General features: G+C 48.7%; 2 protein-coding genes across 3 annotated transcripts in view; one reads left to right on the top strand and one right to left on the bottom strand.

Annotated features, from left to right (window-relative positions):
* Positions 1 to 9,304, top strand: part of Smyd2 (SET and MYND domain containing 2) — a 41,892-nt gene extending 32,588 nt beyond the window's left edge. Inside the window, exons 7-12 of the mRNA XM_051186610.1 lie at positions 756 to 858; positions 3,375 to 3,485; positions 4,400 to 4,520; positions 5,762 to 5,936; positions 7,451 to 7,559; positions 8,930 to 9,304. Of these exons, the coding sequence (XP_051042567.1) occupies positions 756 to 858; positions 3,375 to 3,485; positions 4,400 to 4,520; positions 5,762 to 5,936; positions 7,451 to 7,559; positions 8,930 to 9,010 (700 nt within the window). The 3' untranslated portion in view covers positions 9,011 to 9,304. The remainder of the gene's footprint in view (positions 1 to 755; positions 859 to 3,374; positions 3,486 to 4,399; positions 4,521 to 5,761; positions 5,937 to 7,450; positions 7,560 to 8,929) is intronic.
* Positions 1 to 26,056, bottom strand: part of Ptpn14 (protein tyrosine phosphatase non-receptor type 14) — a 185,231-nt gene that overhangs the window by 89,831 nt on the left and 69,344 nt on the right. The window contains exons 17-18 of one of the 2 annotated variants that reach the window (XR_007834671.1): positions 25,196 to 25,359; positions 21,013 to 21,549 (exon numbers count right to left, since the gene is read on the bottom strand). Coding sequence is in view for 1 of the 2 variants with exons in the window: in XM_051186609.1 (XP_051042566.1) it covers positions 21,421 to 21,549; positions 25,196 to 25,359 (293 nt within the window). In the remaining variant the exon portion in view is untranslated. Of the gene's footprint in view, positions 1 to 20,964; positions 21,550 to 25,195; positions 25,360 to 26,056 lie in introns of those variants that run through there. The other variant, XM_051186609.1, reaches the window with a different exon arrangement.

Raw genomic sequence — 26,056 nt, 5'->3', positions numbered from 1 at the left:
AGCCTCTCCTGTCACTGTCCCTAAAAAGCAGACGGCAAGCAGCGGGAGCGGCCATGTCCCAATTTCCCAGATTTGGAGGTTGAGGTGCTTCTCTGGGTCCCTGGGAGGGTCACAGCCCTCCCCGCCAAGTAGCTGGCATTTCTCAACATCCAAAGGGAACATTTGAGAAACGATCCACTTAGACAAAAAGACAGCCCCTTTTGTCTCGCGCCCATGTGTGCATGGGAGCCAGTCAGCTGCTGCCAGTGTTGTTTGAGTCTGTCCAGCAGAAGGGATACTTAGGCTAGTGGTTGTTTCTCACTTAGAGCTCTATTTCATATAGAGGTCGTATTTCATATGAGGTTTCATATTTGAGTGTGTTGAAAGGCACTGGGGCTGAGGGTGTAGCTCACTTGGTAAAGTCTTACCCGGCACACATGAAACTCTGGGTTTGGGTTCCAGCACTTCATAAACTGGGCATGGCGGCACACGAGGATCCAACCATCAAAGTCACCCTTGGCTACATGGTGAATCCTAGATCAGCCTGGGCTATGTGAGACCATGTCTTAAAAAGACAAAATAAGCAACAAACCCCCAAAAGGATAGGTATTGTTTTAAATGTGCAGAGAACATCTTAGAATAGCGTAAGCTGTGTGTATCCATACTTTCAACCATCTTACAATGATTCAGTCTCCCTTACCCATCAAACAGGAAGGCAATGAGTCGCTTTCTCAGCCCAACGTTCAGACAATCATGTTTCCTCTTTTGATTGACAGTGTTGCATTGATGAATCACAGCTGTTGCCCTAATGTCATTGTGACCTACAAAGGGACCCTGGCAGAAGTCAGAGCCGTACAGGAGATCCACCCTGGAGATGAGGTGAGATGGTAGCCTTGTGGTCAGGCACAGGACTCAGGCTGTTGTGACTGGCAGAGCAGCCACATCATGGTACCACCATGGTGACTCCTGAAGCTAAACCATAACTCAGGGCCTTCCCTGGATTATCTTTCAGATTTGGGGTCTGGCTTCATGTCTTTTGCTGAATACATGGTTGCTTGCCACTTTCTTAGGCTAGACAGAAACAAGAAACAAATTTAAATTGAACTCTTTTTTTTTTTAACCCCAAATTCATTTATTTTACTTTGTGTATCTGAATGTTTTGCCTACATGCACATATGTATGTATGTGTACCGTGTGTATACCTATTGAAGCCCCTAGATCTGGGGTTATAGCACCATGTGGGTGCTGGGGATTGAACCTGAGTCCTCTGTAAGAACAAGTACTCTTGATGGCGGAGCCATCTCTCCAGCCCCCTTCCGTTAAGTTCTTAGCTAAGATTTACAGTCTGTATATCCCTGTTTTCAAAGAGCTGGCTGGTGAGTTCCTATGGTCCCCTAAACTCCACAAAACTCTAACTTCCTTGTCTGTATTTGTTGCTTTTCTTGTGACAACGTGCTCTGAGTGCTCTCAACAAAAGCAACTAAATGAAGGGATGCTTCATTTTATGGGTAGAGCCCTGTCCAGTTGGCAGTGTTAGCCATCACATTATTGAGCAGAACCCACAGCAATAGCTGAGGGACTCCTTTCTAAGTGCTGTGTCTTCGAGGTCCCTTTCTTAGAAGGGGTGGCCAGGGGCATGCCCCCATCAGGGAAGTAGAAGCACTTCCAGGACAGGAGGCCCCCAGCAGCCTCCTTGTCTAATGTAGGGTGTAGAGACAGTCACATGCTTCATTGCCTGCTCCCCGAACTGTTTCTCTTTCTGGTGCAGTGGTCATGTGTCACCTTGTGTGATTACACTTTCTAGGTTTAGTTTTGGTTGAACTGGAGCTTCTGTCTTGAGGGACTTGCCATTGTCAATGCTAAGTGACGAGAGCTTTGATTTTTCTGGAAGGTTTTCAGCAGTTGAAGTGCCTTTTCTCTTTGCCAAGTCCCACGTGAGGTGGGTGGGTATCCTCTCTGCAGCCAGGTTTTGAGGTTTCTGAGTGGCTGGTGGAGATGAGTCTTAGGCCTCTTTTAAAACAAAGCAGAATAAAATGCCCAACCCTGGCTCCCGTTGACTGGCCAGAGAGGCCAATGGCCTGTCTTCCTGGATAGGCTGTTAGAGCCTTGAATGGTACCACAGGAATGGCCTTTGTCGCCATCTTCTGGACAAATCTGCTTGTTGCACTATCTGCCAGTCATGTCAAGGAGTCAGGCCTGGCCCTTGCCACACCTGTGTTGCAGGAACTGGCTGGTGTCTTTCTTTGTTGGCACGAAATCATGGATTGTTCATGTAGCAACTTCAGTTTGGGGAAGTCTGTACTTCCGTGCCCTCAGACAGAAAGGAGCCAATGCTTTCAGGTTCCAGGTATTAGACGGAACTAAGATAGGCTTCAGGCTTGCCCCTTGAGTCAGGGAGGCACCAGTGAGTCACTGGCTACCACAGCTCTAGCCCTATGCTGTTGTCCCTGACTGCCTGGCAGAGGTCAAGACACCACCACAGGTGTGTGGGATGCAGCCATTGCTGTCCCTATGAATAGATGATGGGAACTACCCAAGCAGGGCACATATGGCTGAGGGTAACTGTGAAAGCACCCCCCCCACACACACACAAAGTCAAAAACATTATGAAATCTTTGTGATTTTTTTAAAACTTGAATGTATGCTTCTCAGACATGAGCTATGAAATAACATCATGTTACAAGGTGAAAAGGTGGAGCACACCCAGGAGGGCTGACCTTCTCTGTAGGCTTCAGACCTCCCTTTCAGACTGTCCTGTAACGGGGGAGGCCAGGAGAATGAGGGAGCACTTCCGTGTCCCTGGCCACCAGGGTCACACACAGCTCTGCTGAGTGAGGCCACAGTCACTTGTATCCTGGAAGCCATGTCTGCTACCCTGCCTTCAGGGCTACTCAGCCCCCCCCCCCCCACACACACACAGCTCTCTATTGCATGATGTCAATAGGAAAGGTGAATAGACCTGGGTGTATACGGCCTTGCTCTCCCCTGCACGTGCCCAGCAGAGGCAGCAGCGAGGGCCTAGAGCCATCCCATGACAGGTATAAAGAGAAGTAAATAAGGGCCATGCAGAGACTGCAGGACCCAGGGCTGAGGCCTGCAGCACTTGCTCCTGTCCCTGAGCCCGGGGCAGGTCCTTGTCCTGCTCTTTGGTGAGAGAAGGTGAAGGGGTCCATACTTCCTGGGTTAGGGACTGAGCCTATAGACTTCCTCGCCATGACAAGGAGGTGGACACAGTTCCCCAGCCTCTAAAGAGATCCACTGTTAAGTAAGGGAGTGACTACCTGAGACAGCCCTGCTCTTTCTCTCCCTATAATCCCACATCAGAGGGTTACAAAGCCACAGGATTGGTAGGAATTGTGTTTCCTATCACAGACCTCCTGCTTCTCGAACCCTAGGTGTTCACCAGCTACATCGACCTGCTGTATCCAACGGAAGACAGGAACGACCGGTTAAGAGATTCCTACTTCTTTACCTGTGAGTGCCGGGAGTGTACCACCAAGGACAAGGTCAGTTCACTGATGGGGTGTAAGGGAAGGGTGTGCGCTGGTTCCTGGGTCCCTGCTGTGAGCCTGCTCCAGCCTCTCCCCACACACTCAGTGTTTTGACCCTTTAACCCATGTGACAAAGACAGGCAGAAGGAATCCAGATAGGCTCTGCTCAGATCTGCTGCTCAGCTGGAGAAACACCCCCAGCCTGGCTTGCTTGATGAACTCCAGGCCATCGAGAGACCCTGTCTCAAAAAGCAAAGTGGAGGCTCAGGGTAAACTCAAGGACCTAAGTTCAAATCCCTAGTACATATAAAAAGGCATATGTTACTATGTGTGCCTGTAACCCCAGCGCTGGACAGTATGTATGTGTAGGTAGCATAGAGGTAAGATTATTGGGGCTTGCTGCGTGCCAGCCTAGCTTCGGGTACAGTGAAAGACCCTGTCTAAGGGAATAAGGTAGGGAGTGAGAGAGCAGGGCACATTGAGTCCTCCTCTGCACCCCTTGTGCCCAGGTACAACCTCCCCTCCTGCCATGTTCAGCAAAAGCAATAAGGTGGATAGTTTCTGAAAATGGCCTCTAAAGTTGACCTCTGGCCTTCACATGGATAGATGCACACAACCAGGCTCAGGCTTTTTGAATGTGTCACCAGGCTCTACATGGCCCACATTATGGATTTTCAAGGCCGGCCTTGATCACTGGTCTCTCCTGACTTGTAGGCAAACACAGAGCTCCTCTGCCCACAGAGAACACACTTGGGATTCTGCCTCGGGAAGACTGACCCAAAAGCTCATGGTTCTGGTTTTGTAAAAGGGTAACAGTGTGGGGTTTTCTTTAGACCCAGAACCCAGCCTTGGCCTCTGTGTGGGAATGCAGGTATGATTTGAGCAGTTTGCCTTGGAGGGGACGCCTCACACTGTGGATATCCCCTCAGGACAAGGCCAAGGTGGAGATCCGGAAGCTCAGCAGTCCACCACAGGCGGAAGCTATCCGAGACATGGTCAGATATGCGCGCAACGTCATCGAGGAATTCCGAAGGGCCAAGCACTACAAATATAACCTTTTTTGTGTGTCCCGTCTGGGCATACTACCATCTCTTGAAGGCAGGAAATAGTGGGAAGTTGGGAAAGGGGAGGATGATGAGAGGGCGGCAGTAAGGTTTGGAATATGGAAAGAAGAAAGTCTCCTGCGGCTGCGTGTGGGAAGACAGATGGTCTCACAGCAGTGTCAGCTCTGCCAGCAGTCCAGGGTACTGTCCCTGGGTTAGGAGTGCCTCATGGTTAGGAGTGTGCCACATCGGGGGAAGCTACCCTCAGAGGAGCCGTGTTTTAGTACAGGTAGGCATAGTGTTGAGAGCCTTTGTTCAGCCCTCATTGCTGCCTAGAAATGAAGAAAGAGCTTCATGGACAGCAGGGACACTTGGTGGTGGCAGATCACCAGAACCTGTGTTCTCACAGTACTGCATCTCACAGTACTGCAGTGTGTTCTTGAGAGTTGGAAGGAGCTGGAATTTGCATCCCAAATAGAATTTAAAACCTTTCCTTTTTGCCCCCCTCCCTTTCTTTCTTATTCCAGTATTGGAGATTGAACATAAGGCCTTGCATATGCTCAGTCTCTGAGTGCTTGTCTCCAGTCCATTTCCTTTTCTTTCTTAACTTTTTTTTTTTTTTTTTTTTGGATTCTTTAGAAACATGCGGGACAGTGGGCAATAGTTGAAGTGTTGCCCGAAGTCTCTTCTCAACATGTTTTCAAATGGTGTGGTCTAGATTAACAATGAATGCCTTCCACAGTCCAGGCAGACTTTGAAACTGTGCTCCTCCTCAGCCTCATGAATAGCCAGGGTGGTAGCCTGCACCTGCCAGGCCCATGAGTCACGTTGTTTTCTAACATTAGAAACCTCTTGAGAGGCAAGCTTGGGGTCGTTTCCCATGCTTGGAAATCATTTCCGTGGGGCACAGCTTTCTAAAAATGCGCAGGCGCACAGCATGGTTGAGCTTGAATTCCACAGAAGATGGCACGCTCCATCCTCATTGCTGGTCTATGCTGAGACTAGCAAATAGGTCTCGGGGTTTTCCGTTTCTGCAAGGAAATTGTAATTGCCTTTAATTCTGTTTGCCCTTCTGTAATTTACTCTTCCCAGAGGTGAGGAGTGGGTGGAGGGAGAAGAAATAACCCTGACTGTCCCACTTGGGATGCCCCACCCCGCCTTGAATACCCCACCTTGCTTTGGATGCCCCGCCCCACTTGAAATGCTCCGCCCCACCAGGGATACCGTCATTTCCTTGACCTTGAGCACCCCCTAGTGAACTGCTGGAGATCTGTGAACTTAGCCAGGAGAAAATGAGCTCCGTGTTTGAGGACAGCAATGTGTACATGTTGCACATGATGTACCAGGCCATGGGTGTCTGCCTGTACATGCAGGACTGGGAAGGAGCCCTGAAATACGGGCAGAAGATCATCAAACCTTACAGGTTGGTACCGAGTGGAACCGGATGACTCCAGAATGAGCATGGTGACTGTGTTGGTGTTCCTGCCCTGTGCTGAAGTCTTGCCTTGAATGGGTACTGCTTCTTGGTACCCACTCTGAGCCAGCCTCATTCATCCTCCCAAAGAGCTCCCTTAGGAGGCAGAGTGGCATGGGTAACCCACAAAAGTTCATTCAACATCTGTGCCCACCTGCCTCTTCTGTGTTAAATGGCACTTGTGACTTGGTGAGTGGAGGTGGAGTGTCTCAGAAGCATGCTTTCTCTCCACACTCATGCATGCCATCCCTTCTGACTCGCCACCCTGTGGTGCCAGTGGCATCTCACAGACCTCTGGGGTCAGCGGGCTGGGTCTCCTCCCCAGAGTCAAATAAAACAAGATGGGATTCCAACTTGTAGTGATAGTGACTTAAAGAAGAAATGGCCCATCCTAAAGGGTTACCAGACATTAATGTGGGAGACAGGAAGCCATAGAGCATTGTCATCTGCCGCTGGCCAGCCACCCCAAGGCTGAGGTCCCATCGTGGAAGAGTGCCCCCCACTCCAGGCCTGTACATTAGGCCTTTCTGTGGAGCAGTATAAGCATTAGACTGGAAGTTACCTTCCCCCAGAGTGTGTCGGGTAATTCTGGTGAGTTTGAGAAGCCCCGCCTCTAAGATTGAGGACTGGAAATTTGTGCCCCTAATCTCTGCCATCCACTTACCCGTTGTGCCCAGGATCACCAGCAGGGGGAGCCAGCGAGGAAACCAGCTATTTACACCTGCTTCTGGAATCAGTTAAATTGGAGACCCCTGGAGGGATGAGGAAGTTCTCTGATGGCAAACCCAGACAGACAGCGTCCCAGCTCAGTAGCCATTGGCCCCTCCCCAGCTTCAGGAGTGGGGGTGGGAATGTTGCTTCTCTAGGCAGCTTGCCTCCTCCCTGAGAATTCAGTTGGTCAGCATGGACAGTAGAGCAAACTGCCTGTAATAAGCTCATCTTCCACACGTGTGCAGACACTCACCCACAGCTACACCCTGGGCTCCATTCCCAGGGAAGTGGCTCACTCTTAGGCATACTTCACCAAGCAGACCTGAGGCCAAACTTGAAACATGGTCTGCTAGAGCAGAGAGTGAGATGAGGAGGTGCTCTGGCTTCTGAGGGCTTAGGGTACAGCAGGCAGCTAGCCTCTGTGGATCCTATGTGTTTATGCACATGCAGGAGTGTGAGTACGCACATGTGTCAGTGTGCATGTGTGGCCTGTCTGGTGGGAGGAAAATGGCCTGGTTGCCGCCCGTGTGGAGGCAGTATTTGCTTTGACATTTCCCTAGTGCCTTGGTCTGAGTGCAGCTGAAGTAGAAAAGTCTGGGTGTGTTTCTGCCCTCTCACGGTTCTCGCAGAACAGGTGGTGCATACTGGCCCATTCCCACACTCGGCCCAGGACCTGGTGGACTCCGGGGAAACCAGGCTGCTGTGGAGAGTTGGGCAGTCTGATGTGGTGACCTGTTGTTCTTTGTTTCCAGTAAGCACTACCCTGTGTACTCCCTCAATGTGGCCTCCATGTGGCTAAAGCTGGGGAGACTGTACATGGGCCTGGAAAACAAGGCTGCTGGACAGAAGGCCCTGAAGAAGGTACGTGGGGCTCCAGGCTGGCACAAAGCAGTGAAGTCTGTTTTGCACTCACATGTGCCTTGCGCCAGGAGAGGCCAGTGGCTGCAGGAGTTGTGAGTGTGACTGGCTCTAGGGTACACTCTGATCATAGCATTCTGGAGTGCTTTCTGCAGATGGCAGTGGGATATGATATGATGTGATGCTGAGCCTGCTCTTGGTCTAACCCAGGCTCTTCAGGTAGGCATGAACACTACCTGAAGCTCCCAGGGGGCTGATTGAGAATCCAGTGCCTGGTCTGAAATCGGGTGGCTGGGTCTGGAGTGTTAGGATGTTGCCTAGGCAGTGAACTTAACTATGACCTCCATTCATGGAAGCCAGTAACACAAGGGCCTATCTTACAACAATGATGTAGTTTCTTGATGGGGAGGGCTCAAGAGGAGTCTAGGGTGCATGGTGGTCCTTCAGGTAGGACCCTTAAAATTGGGAGCTTTAATCTGGACAGCCATGCTGGGACTAAAACACTTGTGCAGAAGGGACAGGCGCCCAAGCATGTGCCATAAGTGTGTGTGTGTGTGTGCACATGAGTGCATAATTCATGTACAGGTGTACTTATAAATATGGAGGCCAGAAGGCAGCCTTAGATGTAGTTCCTCAGTCCACATTGTTGGCAGAGTCCCTTGGTGACTTGGAAGTCTCCGATTAGGGTAGGCTGCCCTGTCATTGAGTTCCAAGGATCTCTCATCATCACCAGTGCCAGGGCTATAAGTATGGGCCTAGGAGTCAGGTCTGTGTTTGGGACAACACTTTACCTTCTGAGCTGTCACCCCAGCCCTGCTGTCCATATTGAGAGCTCCTTATGGGAGCCAGGCCACCCTCCTGAGAGATAGTCTCTTTGTTTTCATGTGATTCTCTTTGAGAGACTTTGTATAAATACTGCAGCCACAGACTAGCCCAGTGTCCCACATTTCCTAAAGCATCTATGGAGTATGGGAAAATGGGGTCACACCCCACATCCCAGATCAAAGAGTCAAGGTCTGGCTCAGATGAAGTGTGAGGAGCTGTGTGATTTTCTGTTGATGTCACGTATGTCCATTGTGTCGGTGACACCAGGGAAGTGTACCTGGTTAGGTCACCACTGGAAAACATCAGTGAGTCTGAAATGTCTAGAATGGCGGGTTAGAAGCTTGGTGTAGGATGAGGCCCCTTTAGGTCTTCTCCTGGGTATTTGCAGGGTGAGGAGGAAGCTGTGAGGCTGTGGAGGGGAGGGGAGGAGGGCTGTGAGAGGTGGCTCGCATGCTGGCTTGAAGCACAGCGTGGACTCCCACTGAATTGGATGCAGTGGGCTAGGATCATGGTTTGAGCTCATCTACCCTTGCCTTGCTGTCTCCTAGGCCATTGCCATCATGGAAGTAGCTCATGGCAAGGACCATCCATACATCTCCGAGATCAAGCAGGAAATCGAGAGCCACTGACTATGCACCCCAACTTTCCTTCAGAGACCTCATAGGACTTGAATGTTTCCTGCCTCACGGGCCACCCCAGCCTTCCGCAAAGCCTTGCCCGTGCTGTCCGCCTTTTCAGGTTCATGCTCAGCTCTGACCCTCATCTCCAGCACTTTCCTTTTTTGTAAGGGTCATGGCATGACTTCATGTAATATAGATTTGGGTCAAATCGAGCTTGAAAAATGCAATTAATTTTCCTCTGTGCCTGTTGGAATGTTCTGCACAGAGTTGAATGAGGAAAGAATAAAAGAGTCAGTCCTTGAAGCATTTGTTTTCTGGCATCTGCACTTGTGTGTGTGTGTGTGTGTGTGTGTGTGTGTGTGTGTGTGTGTAGAGCATGTCTGTGTGCTCACACGTGTGCATGTGAACAAACAGGACTCCTCCTATCATTCCATGAGCCCAGTTCCGTGCCCGGGAGTGGGGCTAGTCATCTTCCTTGTCTGCAGTTATTCTCACAGAACAGAGTCTCTGAAGGAAGACTGCAGGCAGGAGGGAAGGTGCTAGGAGCAGTCTGCTGGCTGGGTGCCCCTCCCTGGTGGGAGGACTTGGCTGCTTCCAGGTTCCTCTTTGGCACCTTCTGGAGATACTTAGCAGTGCGTCATCTTCCTGCCATTCCCCTCCTGTTCCATGGACTTTTCCCTCTGCATTATTCTCCTAGTTTGGAAAGGCTCCAGGGTGAGCTTGAGAAGGAAAAACTTACCAACCATGTGCTGTGAGCAAACACTGTCTCCATCCCAACAGGATTCTCACCCTTTCCAGCCCATCAGTTGGACCACAGCAGCCTGGGTCTATGCTGAGAAGCCCACTGTGCCTCAGAGGGCAGGGATGATTCTCTAGGAAAGTCTCTGCACTGCAGACAGGGATGTCCCCACTAGATGACAAGCAAACCTAATGGAGGTACCCTCTGGTTGTCTGTCAGTCACCATCGGAAAATAGCTCGAATGACTGAAGCACCAGTGTGTCCCCTTCTCCCTCACATGCATATGGACTACTCAGTTCAACACACACAGTGGGATTTAGCTGGTAGAATAGATTCTTCAGGCGTAGTCATTCAGTGACCATCTGCCATATGCAGAACGCTCACTGCCTACCTGTCCAGTGCATGGAGAAGGCCGAGACACTCCTATTCTTAGTGTTGAAACCCAATGATTTAAGAATGCTAATTATGTGTATATGCTACCATCTTTACGTTAGGAAGGTTTCAGTTTCTCAGTAAATTAGAAAAGTGTGCCCCAGCCTGCAGGGGACACCACTGGTTGCATCTGTCGCCCTTCCCCAAATACAGAGTTGCTTTCCTGGCTTAACAGTGGGCAGCTTTTTCTGTACTTAGCAGTTCTTATTGTTTTCAACCTTAGAGTATGAGAGCATATGTCCTGATTCCCTGGGATGCTCACAATCGTGGGGATGTGTTTTTACCTGGTTCTTTTCTTAACTTTTTTTTTTCTTGACAGGATTTCTCTATGTATCCTTGGCTGTCCTGGAGCTCTGGGTAGACCAAACTGCCCTCGAACTTATACAGATCTGCCTGCCTCTGCCTTTGCCTCCCCAGTGCTGGGCTTTAAAGTGTGCATCCCACACCTGGCCCCCATTAAGCATCTTAAACATAACTCTGCTGATGTGTGGTAGCATTGTGGGGTAGATTCCTAGAAGTGTAATTTCCAGATCAAATAAGACATTATTTTACATTTTGAATAATGACAATTTCTTTTACAGAATAAAATTTGTTTTCCTTCCCCCTTTAAGACTGTTAAATCATTAGTAAAATCTGTTAGCCTAATATGTGAGGTATTTATGCATTTGTTACTGGGGTCGGTGTGTCCTTTTGCATATTGTAGAAGCTGTGTCTAAGTAGATGTGAATGGCTGAAGTGTTTTTTGTTGGCCTTCCTGACACTGGAGTGGATATGTGATTTTCCTCACACCAGCGGACAGCTCAGTGCTTTTACCATCCATTCAGCATCAAACTGTGCACACATGAGGACCCATCCTCCGGACCTGCCCTCGCTTCATTGCTGGTGCAGGGATGTCACTCCTCTTCTGTCGGCCTGGCCTCGCTACCCAGTTGTGCTCGGTAACTAGCCACAGTGGTTCCCCATGCCAGGTCACTGTTTGACACACTTAACTGCTAATCAGGGACATGGAACAGAGCAGAAGACACCGTCCAAAGTGTGCCAAGCATGTTGCCTGCCACACAGCCTGCAATGCTCACAGCAGCTCTCTGGACCCAACCATTTATTTGTTTTTAATGGAGGTTCCATTACACCGGCAACTGTCAATCACTCTCTAGCACCGAAGTGTGGAGCTGGGTGTTGCAAGCTCCTAAATGGACTGTGGTCTCTAGAGGAGAGCTTCCACCCCGGGATTATTACTTAGGGGTCTAGTAAGAGTTGTCTTGTCAGTGCAGGGAGGAATAAGGCCGAAGCTCTGACCCCTGGAAAGTCAGGTGGGCATGGCAACCCACCTGTAACCCCAGCATGTGGGAGGCAGAGGTAGGGGACCCACAGGGAGGCTTGTCAGCCAGACTGCCTAAAAGAGTACACTAGGGTTCAGTAAGCAATCGAGGCTCATGTAAGTGGAGAGAAATATCACCCTCAGGCCTGCATACACACCATACCTGGCAATACGCATACATACATAAATAACAATATTAAAAAGATTGTCTTGTTAGTACAAAGTAGAGATAGGGAGGGTCTCAGTTTTACAGCGTTTGCCTGGAAAAGAAGCTTCTAGTACTTTCCCTCCTAAAACCTGTCAATTTTATTCAGGAAGCTATGTTCCAGGAACAAGAGACAGAGAGCACACACCTTCCTAGGATCCCACACTGGCCTTGGCCTGTTTTGTCCGTGTCTAGCTCACTACCCTGAAGTAGAGGGGACTGTTCGTCTTCACTGATGAAAATACTTCCACCTCCATTCTTTTTTATGATAAATGGGCAGAGGCAAATTGTTTTCTATCTTTAGATGGAGAACACAGCCTCTTAGCCTATGTCTGTGATCTACCCGGCATTGTTTGATGTATTTAGTTTCTGTGGCTGTGATTGAATACCTGGACAAAAAGTGATTTAGGGACAGTGTATATTTTGGCTTTAGATCTGAGGGAGGGATGGATTCCACCGTGGAGAGGAGGACCCTGGCAGGAGGCAGGGAATACATGCTGGGAGGAGTAGGAGGCTGGCTGTTCACATAGAGACAACTGCATGAGGCCCAACCCAAGACTCACTTCATCCAGCAACCTTGACCTCCTGAAAGGTCTGTAACCTCACAAACAGTGCCACCAACTAAGGGCCCAGGAGTGCAAGCCTATGAGGGGCATGCACTTATGAGGGGCATTCTGTATCAAACAACAGCTTCTGATACAGTTTCCAATTTCACATTTTAATCACATGTTTAAAAGATTCATTATTGCATGAAGGTGTGAGGCCTGCCTCAATAAGGGCTTATTTGTTTACATAGCCCAACACAGCCTTTTCAATTCTTGGATTTTATACTTTCTACAGCAGAGGGAAGTAACGTGTAAAAAAAAAAAACAATCACAAAACAAAAAATGTGTTGAGATTCCTGCATTTCACCACTCACACACAAGCATGTGTGTACATTTTTTGTACATATTTCTTTGGTTTGAAGGATTATTTTTAATTTCTTTTTCTCAAGCCAGAGAGGTGGCTCAGTGGTTAAGAGTGCATGCTGCTATTGCAGAGGACCTAGGTTTGGTTCCAGCGCCCGTCAGGTGGTTTTTACAACCACCTATAACTCCAGTTCCAGGGAATCTGATGCCCTCTTCTGGACTCAGCAGGCACTGCAACCATGTGCGTATACCCACAGATACACACAATTAAAAGTATTTAAAAAGAACCCCCCCCAATTTGGCTTTATTAGTAATCTCTTTGGAGACAAACAGGTCTGCAGATGCTAATGGCTGTAAATATGGATCCTGTCTCATGTATGTATATGTACTATGTGTATGAACTGTCCAAGGAGGTCAGAAGAGGTCACTGGATCCCCTGGAACTACAATATAGGGCTAGGACTCTGAAAAACAGCCAGTACACTTCACCTCTGAGCCATCTCTCCAGGCCTCGTGTTGATGGTTTAGTTTCTTAAGTGTATACTGAATTTTTTTTTTTTAATCAGCGAAAGAAAATAAAGTAGGCATACTCAGTACTCAGGGTGGTCTTACAGCTCTTGGTTTTCATTGGCCCAATTTGTGTTGTATCTTTTACACACATGTGGCTTTTATTTCCAGACTTATAATTGTCCCATTGGCAGGGTCACTAGAAAAATAGAAATATTTCCATGTCTGCTGAAATGAGCATCTCCTTTAGCCCCAGAGAGGCTTTCTGTATTCCTATTCATAGGCGAGACAAGTCAGGGCTGTGAATGGTTTACTGTTTATGATGATTTGAATGTAATCAGCTCCCATAAGCTCCTATTAGGAGCTTTGTTGGAGTAGATATGGCCTTGTTGGAAGAAGTGTGTCACTGTGGGGGTGGGCTTTGGGGTCTCCTATGCTCAACCCACGCCCAATGTCTCAGACCACTTCCTGTTGCCTCTGAGTGAAGATGTAGGAGCTCTCAGCTCCTCCAGCACCATCTCTCCCTGCATGCTGCCTTGCTTCCTGCCATGGTGATGGTGGACTAAACCTCTGAATTGTTAAGTGAGCCACCCTTGTTAAATGTTTTCCTTCATAAGGGTTGCCGTGGTCATGTCGTCTCCTCATGGCAACAGAGTCCTAAGAAGAAACCTAGCACTGCTGGAAGTTGTCAGCGTTGCCCCTACTCACCAAGGGCACACAGCCTCCTCCACCCTCTGCACAGGTCAGGTGGGAAGAGGGTGCTTACATATTATGGCTAAAGGACAGTGGGGCAGGGGAGGGGCTTCATGCATTATGAGGGTTCTCTTTGAATGTTTGAGAAGGACCCATTTCTAGGCCGTTCTCACTACTTCCCTAGTATTTGCTCCTTGTGTGTTTCTTGCACAGTGAGGACACCAGAGACTGCAAACAAAAATAAATACGTTTGAAGGAACACATAGAAGTCTTTGCCTACAAAACTGCTTGTGTGTGTGTGTGTGTGTGTGTGTGTGTGTGTGTGTGTGTGTGTGTGTGTGTTTCAAGACAGTGTTTCTCTGTGTACCCTTGGCTGTCCTAGAACTCGCTCTGTAGACCAGGATGGTCTCAAATTCAGAGATCCACCTGCCTCTACCTCTGGATTAAAAGCATGCGCTATCACCAGCACCCAGCCCAAAACTGATACTGAAGTAGGAGATACAATAAAGTGTTAGCTATGTGAGCATAAGGACCTGAGTTCAGTCCCCAGAACCCATGCAACAAAGCAGGGCTTGGTGGCACATATGTGTAATCCTAGTGGCAGAGACAAGGTACCCCTGGGCTTGCTTGAATCAGAAGTCTCAGGCCAGTGAAAGACCCTGTTCAAAAATACAAGGTAAGACAGGCATTGGTGGTGCACACCTCTAATCCCAGCACTTGGGGACAGAGACAGGTGGATTTCTGTGAGTTCCAGGCCAGCCTGGTCTACAGAGCTAGTTCCAGGACAGGCTCCAAAGCAATACAGAGAAATCCTGTCTCGGAAAAACCAAAACCAACCAAACACACACAAGGTAATGCTCCTGAGGAATGACACACAAAGCTGGCCTGGTCTCCACTGGAATGGGTGCACATGTGACTGCTCACACATACATGCTTATATACACAAAGTAAGGGAAGCCAGTGTATTCAAGTGGTACATATGCATTACGAAAAGACTTGTGTTTTCTCTGAAAACAATCAAAACAAGGTTTATTGCATGTAGAAATCAATAGATATCTTTTATATATATATAAAAAAAGGTTAGAGATCTCACATTTGTAAAGGCACATAGGAAACATTTTATAGCAATGACAAGACAGAGACAACATCCTCTAGGGCCAATATCTAAATAAGACTTTGTAAAAATAGGAAACAGTGCAAAAAAATACTGTCAAAAGTCAGCTCCCTACACCTCAGAACTGTGTAAGAAGCTGGCAAGCAGGAGCTTATTGACTGATATAAACAGCTCATGGGACAGCATGCATAGCTTTACTTACGGGTTCTACTTTGTCACAGGGACAGGGGAATCTGCCTGGATAGTCACTGTGATTATGGGGAACTCAGGAAGGAAGGAATGTTCTCATGTCTGTCCTCATGTCTTCTCCATCATTCATTCCTGGCCCTCAGCTGTAGCTTGCTAGTAAAGAGGCCTGACTACCATCTCCGCTGAGGAGCAAGTGGCTGCTAGGGACAGAGCACTGAGTCCCATCCTGGAATGCATTTTTTTACAGCTTACAACATAGTAGGTGCTAGCTCATGTCCAGGCCAGCCCTCGAAAACCAACCACATCTGAAGCATTGCGTTCCATCCACAGTGGAAGGAACCAGACTTCTGTAGGCTGACCCAAGAGCTCTGAAACAAGCTGGTTTCTTGGCTGTGGGTGGGGATATCTATACATCATTTCAAAATAAAACCTATACATGTCAATTACTTTGAAGGAAACCGAAATTCACAACATTTGACAGAACACAGACCAAAAGAAAGCATCAAAATACTGAATGAAGGAGATACTAGTCTAGTGAAACAAACTAGTCTGTTATATATGTAACAAGTCACAAAAGGTTACACTTTTAATAGTCATCTGCATATGTAAACCTCCCTCCCCCCAGGGTACCCTCAGCCAGGTCAGATGACCACTGAGGGATGAAGGACATACATCGGAAATCATCTCTTATGAAGAGTGGGCTTGTATCTGAATAGATATGGTTAAAGAATTTTAGGACTCCCCAATAGTGACAAAGGAAATTGCAATAAAATTTTAGTGTCTGAGTCTAAATAAAATGACTCCAAAGGACACTTTTCGGTTCAATGCTGAAGGTATTTATTAGCTAACACTGTCGCTGAGGGAGGCAGGAGGCCCCAGAGAAATGCCAAGGACGCTAGGCGCCTGAGCCACTTAGCTAACCCTGAAGCAGGATTCCTGAGGCCTGAGCAAGAGGTCCCATCTGAAAGCTAGGAAAAACCTGATCTAAAAGGATGGCTTCCCTCCTCCCTGTCTCCACCCCAGAGTTGCTTCCTGGGGGGAGAGGTTGGGGAAGAACAATTCAGCAAGACCGAGGGGTTAGACAGATAGCTTACCATGGACTAACTGTCAATCACAGAACACCCAGTGGGGTGGGTTCCTGGGAAGCCCTGAGGTGCACCTACCCACCAGGTGACAGTAAGCAGGGAGGCTGAAGAAGCAAACAGTCCAGCAAACCAGAAGCAGGTTAGACGGCAGGTTACCAAGCAGTACTGTCACCCAAAAGCCTGTGAAGGGCAACCTCAAAACACACAGGGAACCCTTCTGCCACCCTTATTTTTAATAGTACTGATATCAGTGCCTCTCTCTCTCTCTCCTGGTATTGAGGGACAATGTCACTAAGGGGGACAGGATGGAGCATGGCCTGGTGGTTAGAAGTCTTCTGCCACCTTTACTTTGGCCACTCTCCAGATCACATTTCTTGAGGCTATGCAGCTGTTTTTTTTGTTAAATTAAGATTTCCTATGTGGACATTTTAAAGGGGTTTAAGGCCACAGTCCCTCTGCCAGATTTAGCTTTTAGGGAGGGCTCCATGGGCAGCTAGGTTAAAACACAAAGTGAGCTTCAGACAGCTGGTCTGGAAGCCGGTGAGTGTTCTGAGTGGACAGAGTGCCCTGAGAATGGGGACAGTAACCTCACAAAGGGGTGCCACCCCATCCCTACACAACAAGAGCGCTCACAGCTGCCCAGCTGCTCCGTAGCTGTGTCTGTACTTTGAATACATGTGACTGGCACAGTGATTCACCAGTAAGAGGAATTGTGAATGCTGACCATGGACGTAGCGTGCACAGGCAGAACTCTCTGCTCGCACACTACAAGGGAAGAAGGGGCTGCAGTGTCATGATGGGCAAGGAGTCTCCAGAGAGCTATCCGGGTACAGGGACCACATGTCACAGCCCATTACAGTCAGCAGGCAAGAAGCCTGGGAGAAGTGGTTCTCAGCATGGTGGCATGGTCTTCCCAACTCTGACGTCACTGCAGGCTTTAAAACATTGTACACCCAAGGGTAGGACACCCAGGGCTGATCTGAGCTCTCCCCACCACATCTTTCACGGCACTTTTAACAGATGATGGTCCTGCTGGACACTCTTTTTTGTCAACTGTAGTTAGGCTGGCATTTGCTCCAGCCCCACTGTCTGACAACTAAATGCCTTCTAATTTATCTCTAAAATGAATGGAGCTCTGAACAGCAAAAACTAATCTGTAAACAGCAATATATTATCTATCTATGAGATTGAAGGATGCCAGAATCCCCAATGTCTGGTCATGGGCAGGCTAACAGAGAGCATGGCAGCCATGTTTGAGAAAGACATACACTGCATTAGCCTACAAAGGCAAAGAAGGGCTGTCCACTGGATGAAGATACCTACTTCCCCTAAGGTTATAATGAAATGCAAAAGCTCAGCAGGGAAGAAAGGTTAAAGAGGGAACAAGCTGGTAGACCAGTGCCCCAGCTCTGATGGGGGATGTCCTTCTGTATGCTATGAATATATGTTTCTCTTATTGGATGTCGAATAAAGCTGTTTTGGCCAACAGACAGGCAGGATGTAGCTGGGCAGGAAGGATAGGCAGGGCAACCAGAGTAGGAGAATTCTGGGAAGAGGAACAGAGAGAGTGAGTCACCAGAGAGACGCCATGTTGCTCCCAAGAAAGCAAGAGAGGCTCGGGTATCACTGGTAAGCCAAGACCATGTGGAGATACACAGATTAATAGAAATTAGGGTAATAATTAAGAGAGAGCTAGCTAGTAAGAAGCCTGAGCCATTGGCCAAGCAGTTTATAATTAATATAAGCCTCTGTGTGTTCATTTGGGGCTTTGGCTAATCATGTCCCTTGAGTTTATACAAGAATGTCCTGGTGTTCTTGCCTCAAGTAATTGGCACATCTTCTCCAAACAGAAATCAATAACTAAATTGCTCTGTCCATTAGTCATGCCACTAGAAGTGGGCTAGACTGGAAGAACAGGGTGCTTGTTGCCTGAGGACATGTTTGGGACCCACTGAGGATACAGATCAGTAGACTTGTGCTTCAAGAAAATGATCGAAGACTCCACAGCAGCATGTTTGTCCATCGAACCTATCAGCATGCAGAGGCAGCTCCCAGCCCTAGGGGATGCCAGGCCCCCACAGCAGGCATCACAGAGAACCAGTTCTCTGCCACCAGGACTTAGTGAAGAAAAGACGCATGCTATTGGATCCTTAATGAACTGGGAAGAAATAAACGGCATGTGCATTCCATCAGTCCAGATAATTGCCCTCCGTTTCTGGAAAGTGAACAGGATCAATCTACAGTAAACTAGAAAAGACAGGAAAATGCTGAAAGCAAAAGTTGAGAGAGGACAAGGGGAATGGCTTGGTGGTTGTGTGCCACAAGGCCCACATTCTAAAATCTACAAAGACACTCTGCCCAGGCCAGTAGGTGGCTGAGAGAGCCTAAGACTCAGGGGGGAAAAAAAGACAGCTTACTTCCAACTGTCCAACTGAAGAATAGTGAGAATAGTGAAGTAGGCCCTTTATCATAACAGTAAAAGTCTCCCAAAGTAAGTGCATTAAACCACAGCTTATGAGATGCACTCCATGTGAGACACCCTCACCCTCCCTAGTAGCTGCAGCACCTCTGAGGGACCCACTCATCTTCATCTCATAAAGCAACGGATGTGCCTGTCTACTACTGTTCTCACATCCACCCCCTGGGGAGGGAGCGTGTTCAGATGTGCAGCTCCCTGGGGTTCCTCCTTCACTCAGAGCCCCACCAGACCAGACAGACACTCCTGGGCTTCGCCACAAGCCCATCTCACCCTCTCAAGAATGAATCAGCCAGGACGCAGAGACCCCTGAACAAGGACAAAGGTGGCCATATGCAAATGAGTGCTAGCCAAAGACAAAACTCCACAACTAGAGACCCTCAAAACCAGCAGGTGGGAATTGGTCCATTGCTCTGCTGTGAGATGGGATGCCTTACTGGCTCCCGTTTTGATTTTCTCCCCTTCCGAATACAAACTGCAGCAATGTACTCTGACAGCTCCAGCTCCAGTCCTGACACATTGTCAGAAAACCATTCCAAAGCCCTGACTAGATAACTAATTTAATACACTTTGCTTCAAGGCTTACTCCTTGGCTGGCTTCCCAGGTAGGAAGCGTCTCTTGGTGATGATTATGCAGATGCCACTGAAAGGGCTGCAAATGCCCGTTGATGATTTTACCCGTGGATCTGTGAGGACTTCCTGGGGATGGGAAAAGGAATTTGGAATGTATTGAAGAACCAGAAGCAGCAGTGTTTAAAGAGGAAATACGTGCCCAGCACACTTAAATATTTTCCTTTGGGTTCCACCATGTGTTGGCTAGGAAGATGGGCATCAAACCTACGTCTTCCCTGTACCTTGTTCTGTTAGCATAGGACAGAAACAGCCCATGAGTGATGAGTTCAAAAGGGCATCCTGTCTCCTCGCTGCGCACGTGAGCATTCTAACACAGCAAGGCTGAGTACCAACATTCTTCATCACATAATGAAACCATAAGTGGGACCAACTGTTAGGACCCTAGAAGGGAAACAACTTCAAAGGAAGTTAAACACTGCCCCAGTGGGCTCTTCCATTCCCCACAAAATATCTGTCAGAATCCAAGACAGTGTGCCAGGTCTACAAGGCTCGCACTCACTTATACCCCTGGATTCATTCTGCACTGAGCAAGGGAGGGTGGAAGCATCCCCCTCCAGATTCTGAACCCACATCAGCATCAGCACTGCCCTGGCCCAGAGGGAAGACAGCTTGACTAATCTTGCAGAGAAGCTCATGGGGAATCTGCTGTCATAAGCATCTACTTTGGGGACAGAAACCACAAAGGCATGTTCTGGTCGGTCTCTTCAGCTCGGGGGGGGGGGGGTGGGAGGGGGAGAACCGAAAATACAACTGTGGAGGAAGACACAACATGCTCAGTTCCACAAACTCACAATTACACTCAGGAAAAAGTAAGATAAGGGAAGGAAACTAGACTTCGTACTGAGGGCAGTTAACACCATCATTGACCAGAGAGTGGGCTGTACAAGGAAAGGTAAGCAGAGGGAGGTTTTGCAAAAGATGCTCTCTGCATTCATCATGAGGGGCAAGCATGGCACACACCTGAAATCCCAGCAGTTACAACACACAGATGGGACCCACCAAGTCCAATGTCAGCCTGGGAGCCCGCCTCAAGACAACAACGAAGAAGCCCTAAGTGGAATCAACTCAGTCCTTGTTAGCCAGAGCCTAGAATCGGGCAGCACGCAGAGAGTCAGGCATGGGTGTGTGCCTGCCTGGCATGTGTGTACCTCCTAGCCAGGGCCCTGCTAGCTACAAAGTGCAGACAGCTCCCAGATGTGAATTTCCTTAACCATTTCCTTTATGATCCTTCTAACAACTTAGTAATGGATAGGAAAATGGAATGTACCCAAACCTCATCCTCTAAGTCCCCATCTGCCACAGTCAACATTATTTAGTTAAGAATCCACACCAAGGCCCTGCCATTTCCACCCTGGCCTATTATATTCTCTCAATCAGGCATGGGGCTGAGCTGTGCAGATGGCCTGGCCCAGGGCCACCAGATGAGGGTGCTGGGAGCATGCAAGACAAAGTAGCACATCCCCAGCTTGTAGTCCCATCACCTTATCAGTCTTCTAGGCCAGAACAAGGGGTGGACAACAGAGCCAGCAGCATCCCTCCTTTACCAAAGACTGCACTGCCACAGTCTTAAAGGCACAGTGCTACCCAGCAGAGCCCACCTTTCACCCCAGCCTCAGGGAGAGAGATCTCTGAGGAGGAGAGCAGTAAAGGAGAGGGAAACAGTATTCCAGCTAGGCACACGAATCCAGTGTTTAAGGGAATACCTGCCAGGACCTTCCAGTTGAGAATGAGTTCTTTCTCTTGCCACTTTTGACTGGGGGCGTTACCAATTCGTCTGCAACTTCACTAGAGATGTGTTCCCTTATGCCTCTGTGCCTGTAACTTACCCTGGGGTCACCACTTTCCCTCCCGGAGGCTTACATGCAGATCAGTCAACATGTGGTTCAAATGAGAAGCACTATATTATTGTGAAAAAAATGCATTATAACAACTCACAAAACTCATTCCAAAGGTGGAAAAATAAATTATCTCATATAAAATAATACAGGATGGTTGTAAGTAACTCTGGGCTCTTGCCCGCTGCCAGCCATCTGCCTCCATCTGGGGAGGCAGATGTTGTCTGGAAGTGGCGCCCCCTGCAGGATGGAGCGGGTCCCTCTTCCTGAAGCTGCATCTGGGAAATCAAATGAGCCTGGAGTTCTGCAGGAACTGGACGAGGACTTGGTAGACGAACTTGTACTGTGCGATAGTCTGGATCATGAACATCCTCTGCTCCCGGAGGAACCTCAGCATCGTGGGCACCTCCACCTTCTGCAAGGGAAAAGAAAGGGGCAAAGCCTGAGACAGGGTGCCTCTCCTAGGCTTCTCCTGCCCTGGGAAGCCTCAGCCTACTGTGCACGATCAGGAAGCAGGTAGAGCTACGGGGCCGACCCCTCCAAGTTGTGAGGCATCAGCTCTATGCCAGGGTTGGAGAACCTGGTCACTGGTGTGATATCATTCGATTGTGTTTGTCTAGGCTTACTCCTGTGGGTGATCTGAGCATGTGGTACTAACACTTCAAAGCGCTCAGAGCAGTGAGCTGTGGCAGATGCCACACACCATACCTCTCTCCCTTCCATCCTTTCCCTTTATATTTAGGTTAAGGCAAAATTTGGGAGACTCATTCTGTAGTGTAGGCTGGCTTCAAACACATGATGACCCTCCTGCCTCAATCGTCTCAAGTTAGCTACTTAAAAAAAATTGTGCATATATTTGTGTGTGTTCTGGGAATCAGGCTCAGGTTGTGAAGTTTGGTGGCAGGCACCTTGACCCACTGAACCATCTCGTTGTCCCAGATATTCCTTGTACACGTGTGGGGTAGATGCATGTGTGTGCACACCAGTGTGAAGGAATACACACACTCAGAGGTGGACATTGAATGCCTTATTCCATTGAGGCTGAGTATCTATCTTATTGAACTGGAGCCTGAGAGCTTGCCATTTTCTTTCCTCCCTCCCTCCTTCCTTCCCTCCCTCCCTCCTTCCTTCCCTCCCTCCCTCCCTCTCTTTCTGTTTTGTGGGAGTTTCTCTGTACAGCCTTGGCTGTCTTGGAACTTGCTCTGAGGACCAGGCCTGCCTCGAGTTCTGGGATTCAAGGTGTGTGCCTCCATTAGGCTGGCTGGTGAGTAAGCCCCAGCAGTTAGGGCCATGTTGCCCCATACGGTGTTCTCATCAGTGTCATGTGTGTCTCATGCCTTTCCTGGCTCACAGTGTGGTCGCCCATATCTAGGATGCTAGGATCTGCTTCACAAGTGTTTATGGCCACTGAGCCACCTCCTCAGCCCTCAAGGTGGCTATTTTCTCTTACTGTAACCACCCCAACCCTGCCATCCCTTCCTGCCTCACTATCACCTCCAGCATCCCCACCATTGGGACACAATTGCCTCCTGCCATATGCAGAGGTGTGGCAGACCCTGTCACTGACTCTCAAAGACCAGCAGAGAAGTTCACAGAGTGGCACCAGCACTGCCGAGCAGCCTGGGAGGGTTGTAACTACCAATCTCTACCTCACAGCTAGCTACCAACCTCACTGCAGGGACACACACACACACACACACACACACACACACACACACACACACACACGCACGCGTACGCACACATACACACAACCCAAGTGCAACTGCTCTGTGTTAAGAATGACATGACAGGGCTGGAGAGATGGCTCGAGAGGTAAGAGTACTTGCCGCTCTGCTCTTCCCGACTCACAAAGTTCCTAGCACCTACATCAGGTGGGTCACAGCCACTTGCGACTACAGCTCCGGAGGCTCAGATTCTTTCCTTCTGGCTTTGCTGGCACTACGCTGACATGCACCCCTCCTCCCCTCACCATCGCCACGTAACTGAAGATAATTATTTCTTAATTAAGCAAAAGGGGGAAAGGATAGGGAAAAGGAAAGCCACTTCAGCGACAAAACATCTAGAGTTACAAGGTAAAATTTAAACTACACTAACAATAGCTTCAGCGGTTAGAAAAGGAGGTTAAGTTTTGATATTTGTCAATATCAAAGGACAACATTAAAGGACAAACTAAACATGGTTGCCCTTCCCCTGATATGGGAAAAGAGTGGGAGGAGCCAGGACTCATGAACACCGGGCAGGGCAGACAGTTTTCCCTGGTGAACAGCAAGCATGGGGAACCGGCAGATAAGACTGGGTATCCCAGTGCTGGGAAAGGAAATGAACAACATGCGTCACCTTGCTATCTCTCAATATCAATGAGAACAGAAGTCCTTTTAGAACTGCCACACACCAGCCAGGAATGTTCTGGCATGCAGCTGGGCAGTGAGGAAGTTCACTATGTTTGGAAACACCACAAGGAAGCCTCAGGAAGCCCATGGGACGGATGCCCTGTTAGCTGGATCCCCCATTCTACACCCATTCTGCACCTGGCTGGGTGAGATGCGTGTAGCATGGTGAGCGATGATGTGATTTCCAGTCACTACTTCACAGAGGGTGTTAATTGGTCTCCAAAGAGCTAAGAGACCAGCCTTTCACAGCTAACAAGATGAGGCAGTATTTAAGGTATTTTCAAATCTCTGAGCCTATTGTACACATATTACCACACTGCTGTATCCATTAAACATAACAAGAGTTCCTAGTTGTGTTATTTGGAAACTGAACAGACCAACAGCTTGGTGGAAACAGTGAGAAGACAGGAAGTGACCTCAGAGAAGCTTGCTTCCTGCCATCACACAGCTGCTTAAGGACACCAGGCACCAGATTTCCACATCTGTGCCTGGCTTTGCATGAGGCAAAGGTGAGGGTGCCCCTTTGTGAACCTTACAAGCAAGGGCTGGGGGGTCCTAGTGTAATGGTTACATGGCAAGACCCAACTAAAAAACACAAACACCCACAACAGGCTAGGTGTATATAGCTCAGTGGTAAAGCACTTGCCTAACATATGCAAAGTCCTGGATTAGATTCCCCAGAACTCCCACAAACACAGAGACTAGCAGAATCCAAAACCACTGCCCCCAGCCCTATGCACAGCTTTATATGAATGAAGGCAGAACTGTTGTTGATGTTTCTCCATACAACTCCGGAATCTCACAGCAGTGTGGGATAACACACCCTGTGTGACTATAGCAAGAAGCAGCCGATGCTGGTGCCCACATTCCCACCCTTTGTGCCACACAACACACTGCCGTGCCAGATGAAGGCAAATGATCCCAAATAAAACCTGGACTGTAAAGAATATAACAACTGTGTTCTACGCAGATGCATCTTCACACAGGACTGGTGACAAAGCACACCCTAGAAATGCAGGACACATCTGAACTACATGTGCCAGAAAAATGTGCCATGGGACATGACCCCTGATAGAACCAATCTGGCTACTTCCAGAAATGAAGGCTGACCGAAGTCAGATTTGCTGGATGTTTCTAGAACACCCCAATCTTCTTCTCCTACACAGGGGAGTGAGACAGGGAAAGCTATAAATACTGGAGTCCTGCTAGAGAACCATGGGTCTGGAAAACTCAGGTCAGCAGACAGCAATCAACCACAAAATAGGCAGGACAGTGGCCCTGGTATAGAACTCCACCAAGGTGGAGCAAGCACTCGGGGAGAAGGCCAGAGGCCTAGGACCATGGCTCAGCTGATAAACTGCTTACCGCACAAGTGTGAGGACAAGAATTAAGTTCCCCCCAAATCATGTGAACAGTAACAACTGTGCATGATGCTCTGCACTTGATTCTAGCGCTGTGGAGGTGGAGACAGGAGGGTCCCAGGCTCTCTGGCCAGCCAGCCTACAGTACTTGAGCTCCAGGCCCACGAGAGATCACAGCTCAAAAAGCAAGGTAGTGGTGCCTGAGGAATGACCACTGAGGTCCAACACTGGCCTCCACACATGCGCACACAGGTCCCTCCCATGAAATAAGTAGATGCGATAAAAAATGGAGAAGAGGAGAACTCACTTCGTTATGCTCCAGGCAGTAGATCATGAGCTCAGACAGAATGACGACACCGGTCCTTCCCACCCCTGCGCTGCAGTGGACCACGATGGGTGGGTGCCTGGTCTTGATGCCTTCCAGCACGCTGTTGGTGTGACGCCTGACCGATTGGATTTCCTCCAAGTAGGCTGCAGGACAGAATGTGAATCTTGTCACCCAAGCGTGTCATGTGACTTTGCAGCCAGGGGATAGGGGAGAGGTGCCAGGACTGAGGGTGAGTCTTTTGTTTTCAGTCATAATAATTTGCAATTCTTATAAGACACTAATCATTTGGTTGGTACGTGCCGTAACGTCCTGGATCCAGAAGAGACCAGCTGGGAGTCAATTATTTCACAGGAGAATTGTTCTTTAAATAGTCCTTTTTTAAAAAAAAATTAAATTCTGTTTTCCCCTCTGCAAATCCCCAAGTCCCCCAAGCAGATGATTCTAGACATTACTTACAGCATTTCATACTATTAACAGGCTGGGATCAGAGCAGCAGCTAAGTCCCCTTGAAATGCCTGCCAGTCAGAGCCTATTCCTGATGGGGAAAGAACAGCCACCTGCCCCATCCCGTTCCCCCTCATCCAACGAGTGAATGGCAACCAAGGCTTGATTTCATTGTCAGATGTAAAAAATGGGCTTCGAGCAACCCACTTGTGAAGTTATGTGAATATTCAAGATGAGCCCCACTTCTGGAGGCAACAAACCTGTGGGCAGAGGGTTCCAGATACGCTCTTACCCCTCTCAGCAGCTGCCCAGTCCAGCAGGGGTATACAAAGGTTTGTTCACAGCCCCAAGTGGGCACAAAATAAAAGCAGCCACATAATCCTTACTCTTTCTCCC

Source organism: Phodopus roborovskii, unplaced genomic scaffold (genome assembly GCF_943737965.1).
Source record: "Phodopus roborovskii unplaced genomic scaffold, PHOROB, whole genome shotgun sequence".
In the NCBI taxonomy this organism is placed as follows: domain Eukaryota; kingdom Metazoa; phylum Chordata; class Mammalia; order Rodentia; family Cricetidae; genus Phodopus; species Phodopus roborovskii.
The sequence above is the reverse complement of the archived record's forward strand: the minus strand, read 5'-3'. Positions and strand labels throughout refer to the sequence as shown.